We start from the raw sequence: 22,384 nt of genomic DNA, 5'->3' as shown, positions 1-22,384 counted from the left end.
AACTTGATTATTTTGTCCCTTATAGAGGTTAAAGTAGAGTAAAGGTTTTATTTTTGTATTTTGGGTATTTTGGGATACTTGTATATGTATGTAAATATTCTCCGGCCAGTCTTGGCTTCGCAGGCTGAGTCACGAGCTAGTTATGCTGGCTATCTATCCACTCTTTCGCTTATTCATATCTACGATCTTTAGGTTTCTTAGCCCACAAGTAATTCTGTTTCCTAAATGTTGTGCTTTTTATTTTGCAATTTTACTTTTCCTATTTTTCAAGGCTCCGAGTATATTATATTTTTCCACTATTGTACGTATGTATTTTATGATTAGAGGTCCGTAACACCACACTATCTATGTTCTATGACTTAAGCGTAAAACTCTGTGTAGTATGGTGTTACTGCCACTACCACTGTCGCTGCACCCCTTCGCTCTTTGTCTTCCTCTTCTCACTCTTTGTTTGTGTCTACTCCACCTTCTTCCTCCCTCCTCATTCATTTCTTTGTCTCTGTTCTACTTTTGTGCTTCCCATTTCTTTGTCTCTGTTATACTTTTGTGCTTCCCTTTTCACTCTTTTCTCTGCCTTTACTTTATTGTCGTTCTCCTTTTTTCATTTCTCTCTCTGCTTTTTACTCCACCTTCGTCCTTCCCTTCTCACTCCTTTCTCTGTGTGATTCGATGTTTTTTAAATATGTTTTTTTAGATTTATTTTTCAGATTTAAAGAATAAGAAGAGATTGTTATAACATAGGAAATTTTTTTTTTGTAATAAATTGATTTTTAAATTAAAATTTTTTCCTTAAAAAATTATTGAATTCATTATGAAAAGAGTTTTTGTTGAAAATAATTTAGATTGATGTTAAAGGATGGTGATAGTAAAAACTAAAAAGCGATGGTGGTAGTAGTATTAATGATAAAACAATGGTGATAATATAGGAGTAAAATTGACATTTAATTTATATACTGGTGTATCTTGTCTATTATTATCAACCACAATAAAAAATTTATGTATTTTTATGTATATATCTCTTTGTACATTTGTATCTGTATCCATATATTTAAAAGACAGTAAAACATTAAACAAATACAATCTTAAATACTTTAATATTTTCACGTTATATTATTTAAATATTGCAACTTAATTACTTGTACTTGGTTGTATATATTGTTGAATTTTTATAATTAATTGTGAGTTTTCCTTTTCAATTTATATATAATCCAACTTCTTGATTAAAAAAATGTTAAAAAAGAAAACCGATTTACAAAACATAAAAAAATAGAGTAAAAAAGAAAAACAAAATAAATAATGAGGTAAAGATGATGTAAATATTAATTGAAAGTTGATATTTATAACTAATATGGTAATATCCTAGTACCAACGATAGCCAGAGACTTTTTTTTTAAAATAAATAATTAAAATATTTTTTTTTACCGATTTACAAATTTAAATTTTAACATTTTAACTCTATTAAACACCATTCATTCTAAAGAAATATTTTAGTCATTTTAAAATTAATCCTAAATAGGATATTAAAGCTTTCTATAATATAAAATTTAAAATTTTGTTTTTTAATTTATTTAAATAAATTTAATTTAAGTTGATTCGATTTACATGTAAATAGTATAAATCAAATCAATTAGATTCAATCTACATAAAGTTGTAAATGAGACATGTATGTAATCTAATTTAGTTTAGGGCATTGGTGTAACTTTATTCGATTTACCATGTATATATTGTACTAGTTGTAAATTGAATCAATTTGATTCGATTTATTACTAATATAGATTATTGACATTTCTTACTTTTAAGTTAATCGTTTATTTATTTTTTTATTAATATAAAAAAATAAATGTCAATAAAAAAATATTTTCATTTGAAATCAAATCAAATATCGAAAAATAAAAAATAAATAAAAATAAAAATTAAACTTTTGTATTTTAGTTCAAATTCTAGAAAATTTAGAGTTTTACAAACTTATAAATTCAAAATGGAACAATAAATAATTTCTAAAAATTTATTATTAAAAATCATCCTTTAACTCATAGAGTTATAAATGAAACTTGCATATAACTCAATTCAGTTCAAGACATCGGTATGATTTTGAGTTGGGTTTATTTTATATGTGTGAATTTTTTAAATTAAATTTGTAATTCAAATTAAATAACTTTAATTTTAAAAGATATTTTAGTCTTTTAAAATTAATACTAAAAATATATTTTTAATTTTTTGATTTTTTAATTTTTTATTTTTTTAAACAGTATTTTTGTTTTAATTATAATGTTATAATAGTCTTTTTTTGTCAAAAATATTTTTTTGGTAATTGTCAAGAATATTATAATAATCTAATATAAATAATATTAATCTAAAAATATAAATAAATCCAAATTGACCCAAACTAAAATAATAATTTTAGTTCAAATAAATTTAAAAAAAATAAAATACATATAAATCTTAACTCTTTTCTAACTCTTTAAAAAGAATTTTAATATTCCTAAATTTTAAGGAGTATTAAATGATTAAATCAAGTCCTAAAAACTTTAAGGATGTGTGTAGATTAAATATTATTTTATTACTCAATTTTCATTCTCATAAAAATTAAATATATCCAGAAAAAAATAAAAATTAAAACAATAGTATTTTAATTTTTTAAAATTAAATTAATTTAAAATTAATTTTTTAAACTTTAAATCAAATATAAAAATATAATTTTTCCATCTTAAAATTTTTGAAAATTATTTATAATTCTCTTAATTACACACGTGAGTGAGAAGTTATTACTATGGACACGAACACCTTTAAACTTTAAATACCCACTTTTTTTCATCTTTTATTTTGTCCACTTTCATTTTTGATTGGTGAGATAAATTTTGTGAACATCAATAGTTTATTTGTTTAATAAAAAATAAAAAAAATTAAACTTGTAATCTTTTAAATAAATATAAAAAAATTATATCATTTGAATTATAATTTATTGAGGAACATCAACAGTCTATTTTACCACTATCATAAAATGAAACATTATATAGAACTTTAATTTCTTCATGAACAATTATTCATGAACAACATGGATATTTTCATTGGATTTGGAGATTATTGAGATGAGTTCATTGGCAGTACACGTCACAAGGGAGAGGTTTTGGAGATACCCTAATGAGGCCTTATTAGCATTAGCCAGCAATGATGGTAGTACTTTGCCACATCCTGCTACAAATTTGCCAAACGATAAGACAAATGTAAAACATAATGAATTGGACCAAAAAAAAAAACTTTTACATATTTTCTTAATTATTAAATAAAGCGAGAATTGATTGCATTTTAATTAAAGTTTTAATACATTAAGATATCCATTTTTATAATGGCTGGGAGCTATAACTTAAAAACCATAGGGTCATATTAAATTTTTTGTTCTTTTTTAATGCATTAATTTTTTTCTTTTGTACTTTTTAATTATTACTAAAATAAATTAAGAATTTTGGATAGAATAAAGTATATTTTTTATTTTTAAAGTTTATTAAAAATTTTAAAAATATTCTTAAATTTTATTTTTTTTGTCCTAAAAATTTTTGATTTGTATTGAATAATAATATACTCCTAACGGCTAATTTTTCATAAAACTTAGGATTAATGTAGCAATAATTTTATAAGAATAATCATCAATACAAGTGTTCCGAGGGTTTGCCTGAAACGTGTAGCTCGGTCGTCTTGGAGAAGCCCGAGGTGGGGGGTGTGGTGACCCGAGCTTGATATGCAGAATGATTGGTGGTTGTACCTGCAATGACACTCCGATGCTTAAGTTAGCATGGGTCCAAGCAGATATGTGTTGATGTGGAATGAATGCCATACCTGGGTGCTCCAGTGTATTTATAGTAGTTGGCCGTGATCTTCTCTGGATAAGATATTCTTTATCTTATCTTATCTTTGGGAGTTTTATCCCTATCTTTGTGGAACCGCCCTTTCTAGGCCTTTTCGGCCTTTAGGTTTGGGCTGCGTTCCTTTTGATGGGCCTTCCTTGCTTTTTGTCCGAGGTCCGACCTTTAGGTGTGGGCTTTAGGACAAGGTCGGACCTTTTATGAATTTGCCGAGTTGGAGGACCCCGGTCAGGGTATGAACAGTGCCCCTGCCCGAGTTCGTCCTTTTTGGGAGGTCGTGCTCGGGCATAGTAGTTTTTCAAAATTCAAAAATGGCCGTTCCTGCATTTATTGCATTTTACCGTTTTTCCTCGATTTCCGTTCGGGCTCTGTGGAGGCTTTATTTATTTGCCCCTTTCCTCTTTTCTGCGTTTTGTTTTTCTTATGCCTTTACGAGCACCGCTTCTTCTTTCTCTTTTGTTCTGCTTTCCCGAATCTTTCTGTGTGTCTTTCCGGGGTTTCCTCTGTGCCGTCGTTTCGTTCTCCTTGCTTCGGAGCTCTTCGTCTTCGTTTCTTCTTCCAGGTTTGTTCTCATGCTTCTCTTTTCTTTGTGATCATATGCTTCTGTTCTTTGTGTGGCTCTTGTTTGTTTCTTTTTCTTTATGCCTGGGTTGCCCCAAAAAGAGGCGCCGCCATTGCTGTTGTTTGTATATGGGGGGGCTCTTTTTTGTTCTCTGGTGTTTTTGTTCCGGGTTGCCCCATTTTCGTCGTGGGGTTTTTGTTTCTTGTTTTTGCTGAATGGGTTTTCGCTGTCTTCTTTATGTGATTTTGTATCTTTCTTTGTAGGTAAGAATTTTATGTCTCGAAAGGTTCTTCAGGCGATGTCGACTAAAATTCCATGTGGTCTTGATTGGGTAGACCCTCTTCCTCTAAGAGTCCCTTCTGTGGTAGATTCTGAGTATTTAGTTAGGTTCCGTAGGCATTGTAGCATATGTGAAAATAGAGAGTCTGAGAGGGATTATGAACTAGTAGCCCCGGATTCCGAGGAGAGAGTGTGCTTCCCGCCCCTAGATAGTTCCGAGAAGCTCTTCTTTTATGCTTATGATTGTTTTTTCTCTAAGCTGAGTGTCCGACTTCCCTTTACCGATCTGGAGTCCGAGGTGTTATGGTCTTGTAATCTTGCTCCTACGCAGCTCCATCCAAATTCTTGGGCGTTTTTAAAGCTGTTTCAACTTTTGTGTCAGTTTTTGGGCGTTGCTCCCTCTATTTCTCTTTTTTCCTATTTGTTTGTGTTGACGAAGCCGGGGTCGGGTGGAGGGAAGATATCTTGGGTCTCTTTTAGGGCTAACCAGGGAAGGAAGTTTTGTACCCTGTATGATGAGTCCTTTCATGATTTTAAGAACTTTTATTTCAAGGTCCGGGCTATTGGAGACGTCCGACCTTTCTTTCTAGATGAGAGTGGGGAGCCTTCTTTTCCTCTTTGTTGGCAGGAAAATGTAGTGTCTACTAAGTATACCCTTGAGAGTCTAGATGAGGTGGAGCAGGCTTTTGTGGGTGTGGTAAGCAGTTTATGGGGTCGGGCACCTCACTTGGACACGAAGAAAATGTTGGGAGATCCAAGCCTTCTCCGTTCCGAGTTAGGTAGTTCCCGACCTCTCCGAGATTCATCTTTTTTAGTATTTTGGCTTTGCTTGCTTTGGTGGAATTTCTGTTGTGGTAATCCTTTTTCTTTTATTTCTGCAGAGATGTCTTCTCAGGCGGATTCCATGAAGTACCTTCGTCGGACGAAGAAGTCTGTGGCTGCTCGAAATATCGAGGCTGGGGAGGCTTCTGCCCGATCTTCTCCGAAGAAGACTACTGTGGGTGTCACTACTCGGTCGAAGACTATTCCGACTCCCCAGTTCCGACCTATAAGTCAAGATCATCTGACCTCTGGACCCGGTAACTCTTCCCCGCCTTCGTCCTCGGGTCCTCCTCCCAAGAAGCAGAAGACCTCTCAAGAGCTTGCGGGTTTTAATGATAAGGATTTTGATGCTCTTGGTTGGGTTGAACAGCATATTCTCCCTCAGACTTTTATTTCTACTGATGATGTGTCTATGGAGCACCATTTTCAGTATATGGCGCGGAGCTGTGTCCGGATGGCTAGTCTTCATGCCGCTATTGCCCGGGAGTTCAAGAAATCCCCCCTTGGGGCGACCAGCTCCCGACTTGAGAAGGCTCAGTCTGAGTTCGAGAGGATTAGTCAACTGAAGGCTGCTAGGATTACTGAGCTGGAGGCATCTTTGGAGAAAGAGAAAGCTAAAGCTACCGCGGCTGTGGCGGCAGCGAATGCATCTGAGGAGATGGCGAAGGCGGCGAGGGAGAATTATACTCGGACATATGCTGAGCTTGTGGAGACAAAGGAGAGATTGCAATCCGCTCAGGATGATTTTTACGAGCTAGAAGGTCATGTGGCTAAGGGTATGGATGCTATGTTTGAAAATTTGAAGGCTCAGGTCCGGGTTCTTGCTCCTGACCTGGATCTGAGCTTATTCAGTACGGATAACGTTGTTGTGGAGGGAAAGATTGTTCCTGCTCCCAACGAGGATGAGGTTCCGGTGTCCGACCCCAAAGTTCCGGTTGCGAACCCGACTTTACCTTTGGCCGGGGATGGATCCGGTGTGGAAGTTCTAAACCGAGATGACGGTGCCGTCGATGCTGTCCCGATTTCTATGTTCCCTCCGCAGCCTTCTGTCGATGTGGAGTCCGGAAAGGATCTTGATTCTCTGTGATCCTTTTTATCTTTGGTTTTTTGCCCGGCCTGTGGGTTCTTTTGTTTTTGGATGGTTTCTGTGAACGCTTTGGACACCTTTTTGCTATTAGCTACTTGTAGTAACTTTTTTAGCTTATTATGCGGTGCTTGTTCGCGTTTTGACTTTTTGTTCCGCTTTTATGCTTTTTAGTTGTTTTTGGATAACAACCTTTTAGCTAGCGCTTTTTACCTTTTGATTTCGTTTTTTCGCTTGTACTTTTTAGTTGTTTTTATATAGCAACTTTTTAGTAAGCGTTTTCGAAATCGTTGCTTTCGCCGTTTTAAGGCTTCTTTCTCGGATCCGGGCTTTTTCTCGGACCTTGGGGGGGCGGTCGAGTACTTCCCTTTGTTGGGTCCGACCTTGTCGTTGGTCGGCCTTTTAAGTTATTTTTGTAACCTCTTTTTATTTGGCTTTTTGAGCCTTTTCAGAGTTGCTTTATAACTTCTCACATTAATTTGAACCTCGTCGCTTTATCTTTGCCGACCTTGTGTGGTCTCTTGGCAATGATTTTTTGCGTTTTGCCGAGCATAAATTAATGCGCCTTGGCGGGGTACTTTCCAGGATTTGTTTCATCATGAGGAAGAAGAAGGAGAAAGAAAAGAGAAAAATTTGATTAGTATTAAAAAAGAAAGAATATTTACAGAGTGTTTACCCTTGGCTAGGTCGGGTGCCTTTCTTGACCGGGTGTCTCATTAAAAAACCCTTGTAGGAAAAAGAGTACACCTTGGGTTATATCTTTCTAGCTGTAGTATCGTCTTAGATTACAGCCGTGTCAGGCCCTGGGCAGTTCATTGCCTTCTAGGTCGGATACTTTGTAATAGCCTGTTCCTAAGACTTCTGTTACCTTGTAGGGTCCTTTCCAATTTGCGGCTAGCTTTCCTTCTCCCGACTTTTGTGTTCCGATGTCATTTCGGATTAGAATCAGGTCGTGAATGGAGAATCTTTGCTTTATTACTTTCTGATTGTATCTGAGGGCCGTTCGCCGTTTTAAGGCTTCTTCTCGGATCCGGGCTCTTTCTCGGACCTCGGGAAGGAGGTCGAGTTCTTCCTTTTGTGCCTGCGGGTTACCTTCTTCGTTGTAGAAGATGACTCTGGGTGACCCTTCATCTATTTCGATAGGAATCATTGCCTCCATCCCGTAAGCTAGCCGGAATGGCGATTCTCCCGTTGTAGAGTGTGGAGTTGTCCGATATGCCCAAAGTACCTGGGGGAGCTCCTCGGCCCATGCCCCTTTGGCCTCTTGGAGTCTTCGTTTTAACCCGGCCAAGATGACTTTATTTGCGGCCTCTGCTTGTCCATTGGCTCGTGGGTGCTCGACTGAGGTGAATTGCTGTTTGATTTTTAGCTCGGCTACCAAGTTCCGAAAACTTGTGTCTGTGAACTGTGTTCCGTTGTCTGTGGTGATGGAGTAGGGGACTCCGAACCTTGTGACGATGTTTTTGTATAGGAATTTGCGGCTTTTCTGAGCCGTGATGGTGGCTAAGGGTTCAGCTTCGATCCACTTTGTGAAGTAGTCGACCCCTACTATGAGGTATTTGACTTGCCCCGGTCCTTGGGGGAACGGGCCGAGTAGGTCAAGTCCCCATTTTGCGAAGGGCCATGGTGCGGTGACGCTGATAAGGTCTTCGGGTGGTGCTTTGTGAAAATTGGCGTGTTTTTGGCAGGGGGGCATATTTTCACAAATTCCGTTGCGTCTCTTTGCAGAGTCGGCCAGTAGAACCCGGCTCGGACTACTTTCTTGGATAATGCTCGAGCTCCGAGGTGGTTCCCACACATGCCTCCGTGGACTTCTTCGAGGACGCTCTTTGTTTCTGAGGTCGGGATACACCTAAGGAGGGGGTTTGAGAATCCTCTTCTGTATAATACGTCGTGAATCAGTGTATAATTCTGGGCATCTTTCGTGAGTCTTCTAGCTTCCTTCCTTTCAGCGGGGAGAGTTCCCGATTTCAGGTAGTTGAGTATGGGGGTCATCCTGTCCTTGCTGTTGGTTAGATATGTTTAGCGCTTCTTCCTCTCTTAGCACGGAGGGGGATTGTAAGGTTTCCTGGAGGAGACTTCTGTTGTTGCCTCCAGGCTTGGTGCTGGCAAGCTTTGAGAGGGCGTCTGCCCGGGCGTTTTGTTCCCGAGGTATGTGCTGAATATGTATCTCTGAAAAGTGGCGTAGTTGTGCCTGTGTTTGGTCCAGGTATTTTTTCATAGTGGGGTCTTTGGCCTGGTAGCTTCCATTTACTTGTGATGTGATGACTTGGGAGTCGCTGAAGATCGTGATTTTCTGGGCTCCGACCTCTTCGGCTAGCTTTAGACCTTCTAGTAGGGCCTCGTATTCGGCTTGGTTGTTCGAAGCCTGGAACTCGAATTTTAGGGATAGTTCTATCCGCGTTCCTTGGTCGCTTTCGAGTATAACTCCGGCTCCGCTTCCAGTTTTGTTTGAGGACCCGTCGACATACAGGTTCCATGAGAGTGGGATTCCAGGGGTCTCAGTGTATTCTGCGATGAAGTCGGCTAGATACTGAGATTTTATGGCAGTCCGGGTTTCATAGTGGAGGTCGAACTCGGACAGTTCCACCGCCCATTGCAGTATTCGTCCTGCCAGGTCTGTTTTTTGGAGGATGTGTCTCATGGGTTGGTTTGTCCGGACTTTGATGGTGTGGGCTTGAAAGTAGGGACGGAGCCTCCGAGCTGTGAACACTAGGGCGTAGGCGAATTTTTCTATCTTCTGATAGTTTAATTCGGCCCCTTGTAGCGCCTTGCTTACAAAGTATATGGGGTGTTGTCCTCGGTCATTTTCTCGTATTAACGCTGAGGCGACTGCTCGATTTCCAACCGAGAGGTATAGTACGAGTTCTTCTCCCTTTAAAGGTCGGGTTAGGATTGGTGGCTGCCCGAGGAATTCCTTGAATTCTTGAAAGGCTTTTTCACACTCCGGGGTCCATGAGAAGGGTTTCCCTTTCTTTAGGAGTGAGTAGAGAGGTAGTGACTTTATTGCTGATCCTGCCAAGAATCTTGATAGGGCGGCTAGCCTTCCATTCAGTTGTTGTACTTCTTTGACACACGTCGGACTCTTCATATTGAGTATTGCTTGGCATTTGTCCGGGTTTGCTTCGATGCCCCTTTGAGTCAGCATGAAGCCTAAGAACTTTCCGGCTTCTGCGGCGAAGATGCACTTTGTCGGGTTAAGTCTCATGTTGTGTTTTCTGAGGGTGCCGAAGATACTGGTGAGGTCGGTCAGCAAGTTCCTGTCTTCTTGTGTCTTTACCAGCATGTCGTCGACGTACACCTCCAGCTGTAGTCCGATGTGCTCTGAGAACACTTTGTTCATTAGCCTCTGGTAGGTTGCCCCTGCGTTCTTCAGCCCGAAGGGCATTACTACGTAGCAGTAGTTTGCCCTTGGGGTTATGAACGAGGTCTTTTCTTGGTCGGGTCCGTACATCGGGATTTGATTGTATCCCGAGTATGCGTCCATGAAGGAGAGATATCTATAGCCTGAGGCTGCGTCTACTAAGGCGTCGATGTTTGGTAGTGGATATGGGTCTTTGGGGCAGGCTTTGTTGAGATCCGTGTAATCGACGCACATCCTCCATTTTCCGTTGGGCTTTTTTACCAGGACTACGTTTGCGAGCCATAGGGGGTATTTTACTTCCCTAATGAACCCTGCATCTAGCAGTGCTTGTACTTGTTCTTCTATTGCTTGCATGAGCTCGGGTCCGAGCTTCCGGCGTCTTTGTTGGACAGGTCGGGATCCCGGGTAAACTGATAGCTTATGGCACATCAGGTCGGGGTTTATGCCTGGCATGTCGGAGGCTTTCCAGGCGAAGAGGTCGGAATTCTCTCTTAAGAGGGTTATGAGTTCCTCTTTTAGGCCCGCTTCGAGGTTTGCTCCTATGTTTGTTATTTTTTCAGGTGTGTTCCCAATCTGGACTTTTTCGGTTTCTCCCTCTGGTTGTGGCCGAAGATCTTCTCGGGATTGAACTCGTCCGAGTTCTATTGTGTTGACCTCTTTCCCTTTTAGGCTCAGGCTTTCGTTGTAGCATCGCCGCGCTAGTTTTTGGTCACCTTTTAGGGTAGCGATTCCTTTTGCAGTAGGGAACTTCATACAGAGGTGTGGGGTCGAGACTATAGCTGCCAGTCTGTTTAGGGTTGGTCGCCCAATGAGGGCATTGTATGCTGAAGTGACGTCGACTATAATGTAGTCGATGCTTAATGTTTTAGATTGCTCGCCTCTTCCAAAGGTAGTGTGTAGCGAGATGTATCCTAAGGGATGGATCGGAGTATCCCCTAGTCCAAATAGGTCGGTGGGATAGGCCTTTAGTTCTTTTTCTTCAAGTCCGAGCTTGTCGAAGGCCGTTTTGAACAGGATATCTGCTGAGCTTCCCTGGTCAATCAGGGTTCGATGTAAGTTGGCGTTTGCTAGGATAATGGTGATTACCATTGGATCGTCGTGCCCGGGAATTATCCCTTGAGCATCTTCTCGTGTAAATGAGATAGTAGGTAATTTGGGCAGGGGACTGTCTTCTCGGACGTGATAGACTTCTTTGAGGTGTCTTTTTCGCGAGGATTTGGATGTTCCTCCGCCTGCAAAACCTCCATTTATCATGTGAACATGTCTTTCAGGGGTTCGCGGGGTTTGTTCGGCCTGATCTTCGTTGTCTCCCCGCCTTCTCTTCCTGGTCTCTTCTCCTTTCTCTGCTATGTATCTGTCGAGTTTTCCTTCTCTGGCTAGCTTTTCTATAACATTTTTTAGGTCGTAGCAGTCATTAGTAGAATGACCGTAGAGCTTGTGATATTCACAGTATTCGGACCGATCTCTCCCCGCTTTCTTGTGTTTTAGCGGTCGGGGCGGTGGGATCTTTTCGGTGTGGCATACTTCTCTGTAGACGTCTACCAGGGAGACTCGGAGGGGGGTGTAGTTGTGGTACTTCCGTGGCTTGTCCGAGTTGGGTTCTTCTTTCTTCTTCTGTTCCCGATCCCGATCTCGGAGTGGGTAGGTTGATTCCTTCCTAGAAGAGTCTCTTAGCTGGGAGGTTTCCTCCATGTTGATATATTTTTCTGCCCACTCCTGCACCTCGTATAGGGAGGTCGGATATCGTTTGGATAGGGATTGGCTAAACGGTCCCTCTTTTAGGCCGTTTGCTAGTCCCATGATGGCTGCTTCAGTGGGCAAGTGTTGTATGTCCAGGCAGGCTTTGTTGAATCGCTCCATGTATTCTCGGAGAGTTTCTTGGTTACCTTGTTTGATCCCGAGTAGACTGGGGGCATGTTTTGTCTTGTCCTTTTGAATAGAGAATCTTGTTAGGAATTTTTTGGTTAGGTCTTCGAAGCTGGTGATTGATCTTGGTGGCAGGTTGTCGAACCACTTCATGGCTGACTTGGTGAGAGTGGTGGGGAAGGCTTTGCACCGAATCGCGTCGGAGGCGTCGACTAGGTACATTCTGCTTCTGAAGTTGCTGAGGTGATGACTTGGATCGGTGGTGCCGTCGTAGAGGTCCATATCAGGTGGTTTGAAGTTTCGCGGTACCTTCTCCTTCATGATCTCTTGCGTGAAGGGATCGTGGTTGCCCTCGGTGGTGGTGCCGCGTTCTGTCCGGTCTTTCAGGTTGGCCTCTATTTTCCGCAGTTTTTCTTCTAATTCTCTGCGCTTTCGAGCTTCCCTTCTCAGATCTTGTTCAGTTTCTTTCTACTTTTTTATGTCCTCTTCGAGTTTTTTTAGTCGGTCTTGTTGTGCTCGGACTGCTTCTAGAATTTCCGAGCTCTTCTCTTTTTCGGAATTTTGTGGATCTTTGTTTGGGAGTGATGTTTTTGGGCGATTCTGTTTGTTTCCTCCTGGAGTGCGTGGTGATAGAGGGCTGTCCGGTCGTTCTCCGGTGTCAATTTCGTCCTCTTGTTCAGATGCAGCGTGGTCATCGTTGAGAGGGTCGTCCGCCATGGTAGAGGGATGACTTCCAGGTCCCCGGCAACGGCGCCAATGTTCCGAGGGTTTGCCTGAAACGTGTAGCTCGGTCGTCTTGGAGAAGCCCGAGGTGGGGGGTGTGGTGACCCGAGCTTGATATGCAGAATGATTGGTGGTTGTACCTGCAATGACACTCCGATGCTTAAGTTAGCATGGGTCCAAGCAGATATGTGTTGATGTGGAATGAATGCCATACCTGGGTGCTCCAGTGTATTTATAGTAGTTGGCCGTGATCTTCTCTGGATAAGATATTCTTTATCTTATCTTATCTTTGGGAGTTTTATCCCTATCTTTGTGGAACCGCCCTTTCTAGGCCTTTTCGGCCTTTAGGTTTGGGCTGCGTTCCTTTTGATGGGCCTTCCTTGCTTTTTGTCCGAGGTCCGACCTTTAGGTGTGGGCTTTAGGACAAGGTCGGACCTTTTATGAATTTGCCGAGTTGGAGGACCCCGGTCAGGGTATGAACAACAAGCAAATCAGAGATAATTGTCATACATTATTGTTGGAATAGTCCTAAAACTTTTGAAAATTTAGCTGTCAAGAGTATATTTGATGTAAATCGAAAATTTTTAGGACAAAATTGAAACAAAATAAAATTTAGAGATATTTTTAAAATTTTTGATAAATTTCAAGAACAAAATATATTTTACCCTTTTAAATATAATAAACATGTAATTATAGATATTATATAGATAAAATTATGAATATAAGTTAGATAAAATAATTTTGTGTTATTGTCTCATGGCATTAGTCATTCATTTAATCTATTTCTACTTTATAAAGTATTTAAAAAGATATTTACTATTAAAACTTTAGAACCTTATATCATTAAAAAAGTAACAAATTTCATATATACCTGAATTTTTCACAAGGCATAGTAGTGAGTATGAGGCCAGCACTCTTTCCTCAGCATCCTTATCAAAACTCAATGATATTATCAACTTTGGAGTGAAGATTGAGAGAGCCATTTCTTGCAACTTTCTATCTTCAACCAAGTGGAGGTACCTACTCATCCATGAAATTGTTACAAGGCTTGCTCTTGCCAAACATGGGATTCCATTGGCTACACAATTTGCAAGTGCTAATATCAAATTCTTATTCCCACTTTTGAACAAACCAATGGCTACTCTCTTTCTCCAACTTTCACCTTCTTCTATCTCTTCATCCTAATCCACACAACATAAAACCAACATATAGTTTTAAATTAGATTAATTTGCTAACAACAGTTAACTAATAGAATATTTGTGTAAAACACAATGTACTAAAAATAAAATTGATTATTAAACCAATAAAATTAACTGAGTTAAAAATTTAAAAAATTTAACCGAAATAAAACTAGATATAATAAAATAATATATTTATATATAATATAATTTTTTTAAAAATAATTTTTTGTGTTAAATTATATGAAATTTGTTAATTGCTAAAAATCTGAGTTGGTATGACTGATTTATCAGTTTTTTTTTTTTTTTGATTTTTTACAATTGATTTTTATTTCGGATCGATTTGATGACTGGTTCAAGTTAGTTCGGTCGAATCGACTGATTTGATCTGATTATCACAACCATGATAAAACATTTTTACATTAACCATGCATACAAGTTCACAATCAGATGATCACATCGGAATTGAAAATTTAAAGCTTACCTTGTGATCTAAATCATAGACAACAATTTCTTTGGCACTATGGGAATCTCCTAAACAATGTTGTTGGAAACCTGCTTCTTGTAGAAGTGATTTTTCAATCAGGGATTCTCCATCATGAGAAAAGTGACATGCTAACAAGAGTAGAGCTTTTGCTGATTGCTCTTGTATTGTATCATTGCATGTTTCACAATTCAAGGTTGCCATAACTGCCTCCATTGCTTCTGCTCTATAAAAGCTCTCTTTGAAAGGATCTTCCTGCAACAAAACTGCTATCATTTATGAACTCTTCCATGGTCACCAATTCAATGAGAAGCCAGATACAATAAAGTTCAAAGAATTACCAAGAGATCAAGAAGCAATAGTATGATTGCAACTAAAGGGTGTTCTTTTATTGGTGCCTTCTTAAGGAAAATGAACAAAATGTGCATTGTGCTCAAGCCACCCCAGGCATCTTTAATTCCCCTTAAGAAACTTAAAATCTTGCAGGTTCTGCTATGATTTCAAGAAAGAAAAAAATAAATAAACAAATAAATACAAGCACTTTCTAATGGAACAGAATCAAGGCAAAGAAACACATGCCTATCAAGGTAGAGTAACTCAGGTAGAACAGAAAATGCAAAACCACTTGAATTTTTACTATTGCCAAGAACAATGAGTTCTAGCAAAGAAGTCTTGTTTATATTTTCGGCTAAGAAACTCCGGCAGCTTCCTTCCGCGCGAATGCAATGGTGAATCATTGAAGCAGCCTTGTTTCTCTCATTGAACTCTCCATCCTCTATTCTTCTCATAAGCAGGGTCAATCCACCGAGTGAAACGACTGCTCGAGCATTCTCTAGATTCTTATCTTGGTGGAAACCAGTAAGAAGTTTTTCCAATAAATACATTGCTGCCACCTGAGGATTGCATTGTACTGCGAAGAGGGTTATCGCTTTTTCGCCGAATTCCAACACTCTAAGTACTAATGGCACCCATTCCGGCGATAACATCTGTTTAGCCTGAGGCTTTGACAGATAAAGCAGAACCGCGGCTTTTAGAAAAAGACTAGTACTTCTAAGAAGTCTCATGAAGATTTCTAGCTGTGGATCGGAGTTCAGCATAATTGTTGTGATTGCATTGTTCCTTGCTGCCAAATCTGCAAGAACTGAAATAGAAAATTCTAGAATCTCATCTTTGCTTGATGCAAATAGTACCTCCATGATAGCCTCAACTACTCTGTATTGTCTCAGGGCCTTTTCAATGAGAGGATTGCCATGAGATTTCAACCAAGCTCTGGTGATTACACGAATCGCAAATTCACATTCGCTTAGAGTATCCGATGAACATAGAGTTGTAACAGCTCCAACAAATTCACTTGAAAGAAAAGTAGTTGTTTCTTCTTCTTCTCCGAATGAAGAATTCTTGGATCCATAGTTGCTGTGCACAAAGCTTTCTGCTCGAATGTTCCGGCAAGAAAGAGATCTAAAATAGTCCAATCGCTGCGACTCAGACCTTAATTCTTCGTTGATTCGCCTCGATGGTCTTCCAATGTATAACATATCTCCCTTCTATAAAAGGCCAGGATAATTTAACATTTTTCAAAAAAAAACATCTGAATTTTTATAATTTTGCTATGAATGGAAGGTTCTTGAAAAACTTACCTTAAATGAACTACACTTGTGTTCATCAGTTCCAAAGCCAGAACCCCATGTAACTGTAGAAACACCATTCCGTTCATCAAGAGTAACCGAATTTCGTTCTAGTTTCGGGCCGAATACTTCCTTGTACCTATTAAACAAACATTAGTTAACTACCATAAAGTTGTTTCTTGTGAATCATACAACATGTCACTCACAAGTTAGGCCGAATTGAGGAATGAGAAGCAAAAGAATCCGTCGAATTCTTTCGCGACGATCCATAAGTAATCGTTGATGGCAATGAAACAATTGGAAGAGGAGGCTCATCAGCTCCAACCTTAAGCCACTGCTTGTAATACAGAGCAAAGAGAGCAGTCCCTGTATCCAATTTATTCACGTAAAGTCGGCTCAAAGCCTTAATTCTCTTCTCCTTTTCGCCACGAAAGTCCTTCCAAAAAGAAAGCCGGTCAAGCTCCTCAGCGTACCAAATCTTAAGGTGGAGAAGATGAGGAAGAAACAAATGCTCCCATAGCTCAGGAAGCAAGTAATTTCTAGCCAAAAATGGCGAATCGCAGAACACTTGCAAGAGATGGCGCGCGCAGATCCTATCGTTCTTCTGAAGCTTGTAGACTATTGACATGTAAAGTTGAGCGCAAGCGGAGAGGTGAGAATTCGGTATACCACAAGTTTCAGCATTTCTTGAAGTTGTTGAATTCAATGAAGCAACAATGGTTAAAAGCTTAATTGAATTCCTCAGACTCTTGATCTTCATCTGGCTCCTTGTTTCTTCGCGATCTTGTACTAACTGATCTATGCTCTCTATACCGATTTCCATGGTCACAAGAATCTCATCACCACCACCACCGCCATTGTTTCTTCTTGTGGCCAAGTAGGAACTGCATTTGTCTCTGATTGTTTTTCGGAAAAAGTCGTCTTTGACATATCTTCCAATGTAGCCACTGAGGATGGCAATCACTGCTCTGATGGCAACTGCATCCATTGGTGGTCCTGCGGTTCTCGAAGCCATCGAATTCGATGCTTGGGAACCAAGAAGCCTTTCTTTTTGCATTGTGACGGTTTTGTTGTTATCATGGCAGAGGTAGAAAGGGATGGTTGGTTTGGGTTTTGTATGGTGGTGGAAGCCTTCTTGTTTGAGAAGGTCTCTGAGGGAAGAAGAAGAAGCCATGTTTTGAGAATTCGGAGAAAAAGAAGTAGTAAGGTTGAATGGAAGCACGTTCTTAGAATTCAGAGCCAATAACGATGACAGCTAAGCTACAATGCTATAAAGACAACAACACAAGGTGCCTTTTTTGGAAACTCAAAATTCAAAATGTTGTCTTCTGTTAATCATCGATCATATTCTCCTTCCCCTCAATTTTAATGGCACCAACTTGAAACGAGTTAGAAAGTTAGAAGGATAGGTGTTCAACTTATCTAAAGTTTTGTGATACTCAATGGCTATGCGGGCATTCATCATGAATTAGTGTTCCGTTTCTTTTATTTTCTAAAGTTTTGTTTAAAAAAAAAAGTTTAAAGTAATATTCAATTTAGTCAATACTGTAATAATGACTAATTGAGGTTGAGACTTGAGAGTTGATATCTTTTAAATGCGGTCAATATGGTATTTGAAATTGGTTTATTTGATTTATTTGGCATCTAAATTAATTAATTAAGTATTTAACATCAAATAATTGTTATAATGTAAGAATGAGATTTAACTATTCACATTAATATTACACATTTAAACTCATAAATATAGATGAAAAGTTGGCTGGAGACTGATAAAAAATTCATTTCTAAAAATAAAAGAGTTAAAGATTAATTGATTTATCAATCTAATTTTGGAGATCAAAATTTGATATTTTCTAAAAAGTGACATGCATAATGGGCCAAAATAACTGAATTAGTAAAATTTGAATTAGTTACGCTAGGAAAGTAGTACGTAATATAAACAAAATGAAGTGTAATTGTACCAGCACATTACTTGAATTGTGACTGGATTTTATCTCTGGATTTTTCTCACTTTTCTTTGTAAATAGTCCTACCGCAAATTCTCTTTTTCTCTTTGTACCAGTGCATTACTTGATGTGTTCTTTGAACTGAGATGGTCTAATAGAATACAGAAAGGAAGGAATGTAAATGAAAAGAAAATGCAAAAAAATAAAACTAAATAAATAAATAAATGTAAGAAGCAAGAGTAAAAGGGTATAAAATTCTAAAAAGATCTCATTAGATCATGTGAAATTGTGAATGCAATGCCAAAGAAGAGGGACAATTAAAGAAAGGAGAACAATATTAATTTCTATATTCATATATTTTTTATAAGTGTATGTATATTATCTGATTGTATAATATAATTTTAAAAAGTAATTCCTTTTGTGTGTGTCTCAAGTCTCATCACAGAACTTAATTCTATAATAAGTAATTTGAATGGAAACAAATTTGTAAATAGAAATTTACGATAACAATTGAGTTGAGAACAAAGAAGAATCTTTATTACCAGTAACTGATAATTCCCATGGAAAAAGGATGTCCCTTCGTACATGCCTGATTATATTTGTCTCATTCATTTGGATATATTGTCGTAGAAAAATAGTGGAACATCATTGACAGCACTAAAATTCTGCACCGAATATTGAGATAAAGATATAAAATTTTATTATATTTGACGGATGAAATATTAATATAAATATTATATTTAAAATATTAAATTAATATATTTTATATTATTTTTTTATAAAAATATGAATATTAATAAAAAATATAATTTATTTTTTATTTTTATTTATTATTTCAATCATTTTTTATAATTATATTTTTTTAAGTTTTTATAAAAACAATTATAATAAATTAAAATTTTATAATTTATTATTTTTTATATTTAATTTATTATCAAACAAAATATAAAAATATTAATTTTTATACAAAAAATACTAGAGTTATCAGAATTTATTATTCTCGGTCATCAATATTTAAAAATATAGGCTAAAATATGTTATTGGATTATTAAACTAAAAGAATTGTGTTTATAATTAAACTTGATGGCCTAAAACAATAAATTCTAAAAACTGTCTAGTATTATTTCTCTTTTTTTATTTCTATTTTTTTGTATCTTGTTTTTAATATCCTATATTATCATATCTTTATAACCAAATGCAACCTAATTTCTATCAAGAGTTTCAAGAAGAATTAAGATAGAGAAACTGGTTGTCAATAAACAAAGTAATGGTTTAATTGATAATACGTTTAGTGACATATTTTTGTTTAGGGTAAAGTATTAGTTTGATCCCAATATTTAGATTGAATTTTAATTTAGTTTTTAATGGTTCAAATGTTCTATTTTAGTCTAAAAATTTTTAAACGTCCTATTTCAATTCAAAAAAAGTTTTAAGCAGGTTTAATATTGTCCCACCATTAAATTTGATATAAACAATTCGCATATTGAAGAGTCAATAGCATTCGATTTTAGTATCTAAGTAAAATCTATCCACCAATGATCACTAATATAAAAAAAATTTTCTTTGATTTTGAAGTGTTGATGATTGATTGTTAGGATTGAGAGTTTTGTACGAAAAAAATTAAGGAAAAAAAGTGTTACAAAAAGGTTTTCGTTATGTTTTTCTAACACATGTGGAAAAAGATATGACTTAACTAGTAACGTTATTAATGTCTATGTCACTCATTATGTTAACTATTAGTATAAAATTTAATGGTAGGACAATATTAAATTCGTTTAAAATTTTTTAGAACAAAAATAGAACATTTAAAATTTTAAGACCAAATTTGGCCCCAAAATTTTTACCCTTTTGTTTAAAGTGAAGCTTGCCATATATAATTGACTTTGTTACGTGGGTCAGTTTTGTTTTAAATTTTAACCATAAATTAGAGTGAGTCCTATGCAATGTGCGAGATAGTAAATTGTTGAGTTTAGTACATAATAATAACATTTTTGGTGATGACAAATATAATTGTAAATGAGTGAAAATTTCAAAAGTGTTTTGATGGTTTCTTTGGTATTACAGACCCAAATATTAGTGTGCAGTCCAAGAACAACGAAACCAAGCACCTGAACTATAGCTACTTGGATCAAGCCTTTAGTCCAGTCCATTATTTTCATAAAATGAATAGCATCTAGCTTATAGAGGTGATATGGTGATTTGGATATGGTACAAATTAAAATTTCTGGTGGTTATGTCAAATTAAAATTAGCCGAAAGTAAAATGTTCAAGTCAAGCAAAATAAAAAAGGTAAAATATTTTCATAAACATACAAGTTAATTACTTGTTGATTTTACCTTTCTTTCTACACAACCTTTTCAGGTAATATGAAGAAAGTAGAGGTTATTTTAATCTGCTGTGAATTAATGACTATTATTGAAACTTGAGGCCAAAGCACAAGATTAAGAATTTGGATTCAGAAAATTCATTAAAGAAGCAAGTTGCCACTGCTCATCTCTCCTCTGCTATGAAAGTTGCCACTGCTCATCTCTCCTCTGCTATGATTAGCTTTGATATCTAATTCCTGATTTTCTATTCTGATGAAAGAAAAAGAAAGGGAGACTTCAGTTGGTTCAATATTCAAGAAGCTGACTTTGAAAAGAAGCCCTAGCTATGGAAACAGAGCTAAATACAAAAAGAAAAATCAACTTCAGTTTTGCTCAAGGAGAGTGAACTAGAGTTTGAGTTTCATTGAGAGTTTCTCTACTGTTCTTGCTCAATGTTTTGGACAATACTTTTACATCAAAAAAATATTTTGCCAAAATGGAGAGCTACATCTGAGAGTGCTAAATCTAGTTCATCTTATAGCGTCATAGTTGTTCTACATCATTTCCTTCATGGTTTATTCTTGAATATTTCATGTGTATGTTGTATCTTTCTCAGTTTCTATTCAGTGGTAAAAGGCATATACGTGAGGTATTTAGAAAAAGCCATTGAGAGAAAAGGCAAAAAGATGTACTTGGAGAGAAAAGTCAAGATTTATGTCTTATCTCTTTGGATTGTATTTTTGTTCTGTATCTGAAGAACTGAAGATTGATGGTTTAGAAGTTATAGTAAACTCTCGTTGTAAGTATAGTTACTAAACCAAGCAATCAACCTTTCTTACAAACGTTTTGGTTGTCACAAGTAACAAACCCTTTTAAAATTGATAACCGAGTATTCAAACCTCGGGTCGTCTTCTCAAGGAATTGCAGGCAGGTATGCTCTTATTATTGGTTATGGGTTTTGTAAATTGGGGTTTTGAAAGTGGGGAACAAGTAAATCAAAGGACAAATAAAATAAATAATTAACTATAAAATAAACTCTTGGCAAGATATGAAAATTCGAAAGTCCTATCCTAGTTACTCCTATAAGAATGGAAGTTAATCCCACTTAGTTAACCTTTGCGTAAGTAAGGGAAAGTCAAGTGAACTAATTGGTTATATTTCCCAAGTCCTAGCCAACTCATAAGGAAAAGACTAGAGTTAGTAGAATTCTAGTTAATTAGCCGACATAACAATCAATCATGAATAGTTGATAACTCAAGAGCTTCCAGTTAATCAATTAAAGCCAATAATATAAAAAGCTAAATATGAATCTTAGATCTGAAATACCTCAAATAACATACATTCAAAGCAATAAAATCTAACATGGACAATATTCATAAGCCAATTGGGCAACATAAATCAAATACAAATAAAAGCATTAAAGTATCCCAAAGTAGAAGAGAAGTCAAAATAAAGGAATATTGAACCTGATGTGAAGATGAGATAAATTCCTAATTTCTAAAAATCCTAATCCTAAATCCTAAGAGAGAGGAAAGAGCATCTCTCTTTAAAAACTACATCTAAAACTTAAAATTGTGAGTCGTGAAAGCATAATTATGAATGGATGTATTCTCCCACTTTATAGCCTCTAATACGTGTTCTCTAGGCCGAAAACTGGGTCAGAAACAGCCCATAAGTCGCTGATTGTAAAATCTGGTCCGTACAGGTCGCGGCAAAGTGACGCGGAGGTGTCGTCCACGCGTCCGCGCGGATTGAAGTTCGCAGATGCGATGCGGGCGCGTCATTCACGCGTTTGCATCGCTTAACTTCGGGCAGCTATGGCAAATTATATATCAAATCGAAGCCCCGGACGTTAGCTTTCCAACGCAACTGGAACCGCATCATTTGGACCTCTGTAGCTAAAGTTATAGCCATTTGAGTGCGAAGAGGTCAGGCTGGACAGCTTAGCAATTTCTCCAACTTCTTGTATTCCTTCCACTTTTGCATGCTTCCTTTCCATCCTCTGAGCCATTCCTGCCCTGTAATCTCTGAAATCACTTAACACACATATCAAGGCATCTAATGATAATAAGAGAGGATTAAACATAGGGAACTTAAGGCCAAAGAAGCATGTTTTCAATCAAAGCACATAATTAGGAAGGCAAATGTAAAACCATGCAAATAGTATGAATAAGTGGGTAAAGAGTTGATAAAAACCACTCAATTGAACACAAGATAAACCATAAAATAGTGGTTTATCAGTATCATATACCTGAGAGGTATTTTTTGCAAAGTTAGGTGAGCA

General features: G+C 37.2%; 1 protein-coding gene across 1 annotated transcript; it reads right to left on the bottom strand.

The window, feature by feature from the left end:
* Nucleotides 1-2,894: 2,894 nt before the first annotated feature.
* On the bottom strand, nucleotides 2,895-17,233 carry LOC112796656 (putative E3 ubiquitin-protein ligase LIN-1). The gene is made up of 7 exons (XM_025839218.3): nucleotides 16,055-17,233; nucleotides 15,861-15,987; nucleotides 14,803-15,767; nucleotides 14,565-14,712; nucleotides 14,224-14,478; nucleotides 13,432-13,741; nucleotides 2,895-3,192 (listed from the first exon to the last, which is right to left on the bottom strand). The coding sequence occupies exons 1-7, from the start codon at nucleotides 17,020-17,022 to the stop codon at nucleotides 3,041-3,043; spliced, it is 2,925 nt and encodes a 974-aa protein (XP_025695003.1). The 5' UTR covers nucleotides 17,023-17,233; the 3' UTR covers nucleotides 2,895-3,040.
* Nucleotides 17,234-22,384: the final 5,151 nt, after the last annotated feature.

Source organism: Arachis hypogaea, chromosome 4 (genome assembly GCF_003086295.3).
Source record: "Arachis hypogaea cultivar Tifrunner chromosome 4, arahy.Tifrunner.gnm2.J5K5, whole genome shotgun sequence".
Classification (NCBI taxonomy): Eukaryota; Viridiplantae; Streptophyta; class Magnoliopsida; order Fabales; family Fabaceae; genus Arachis; species Arachis hypogaea.
This window is presented reverse-complemented; position numbering and strand designations above follow the sequence as displayed.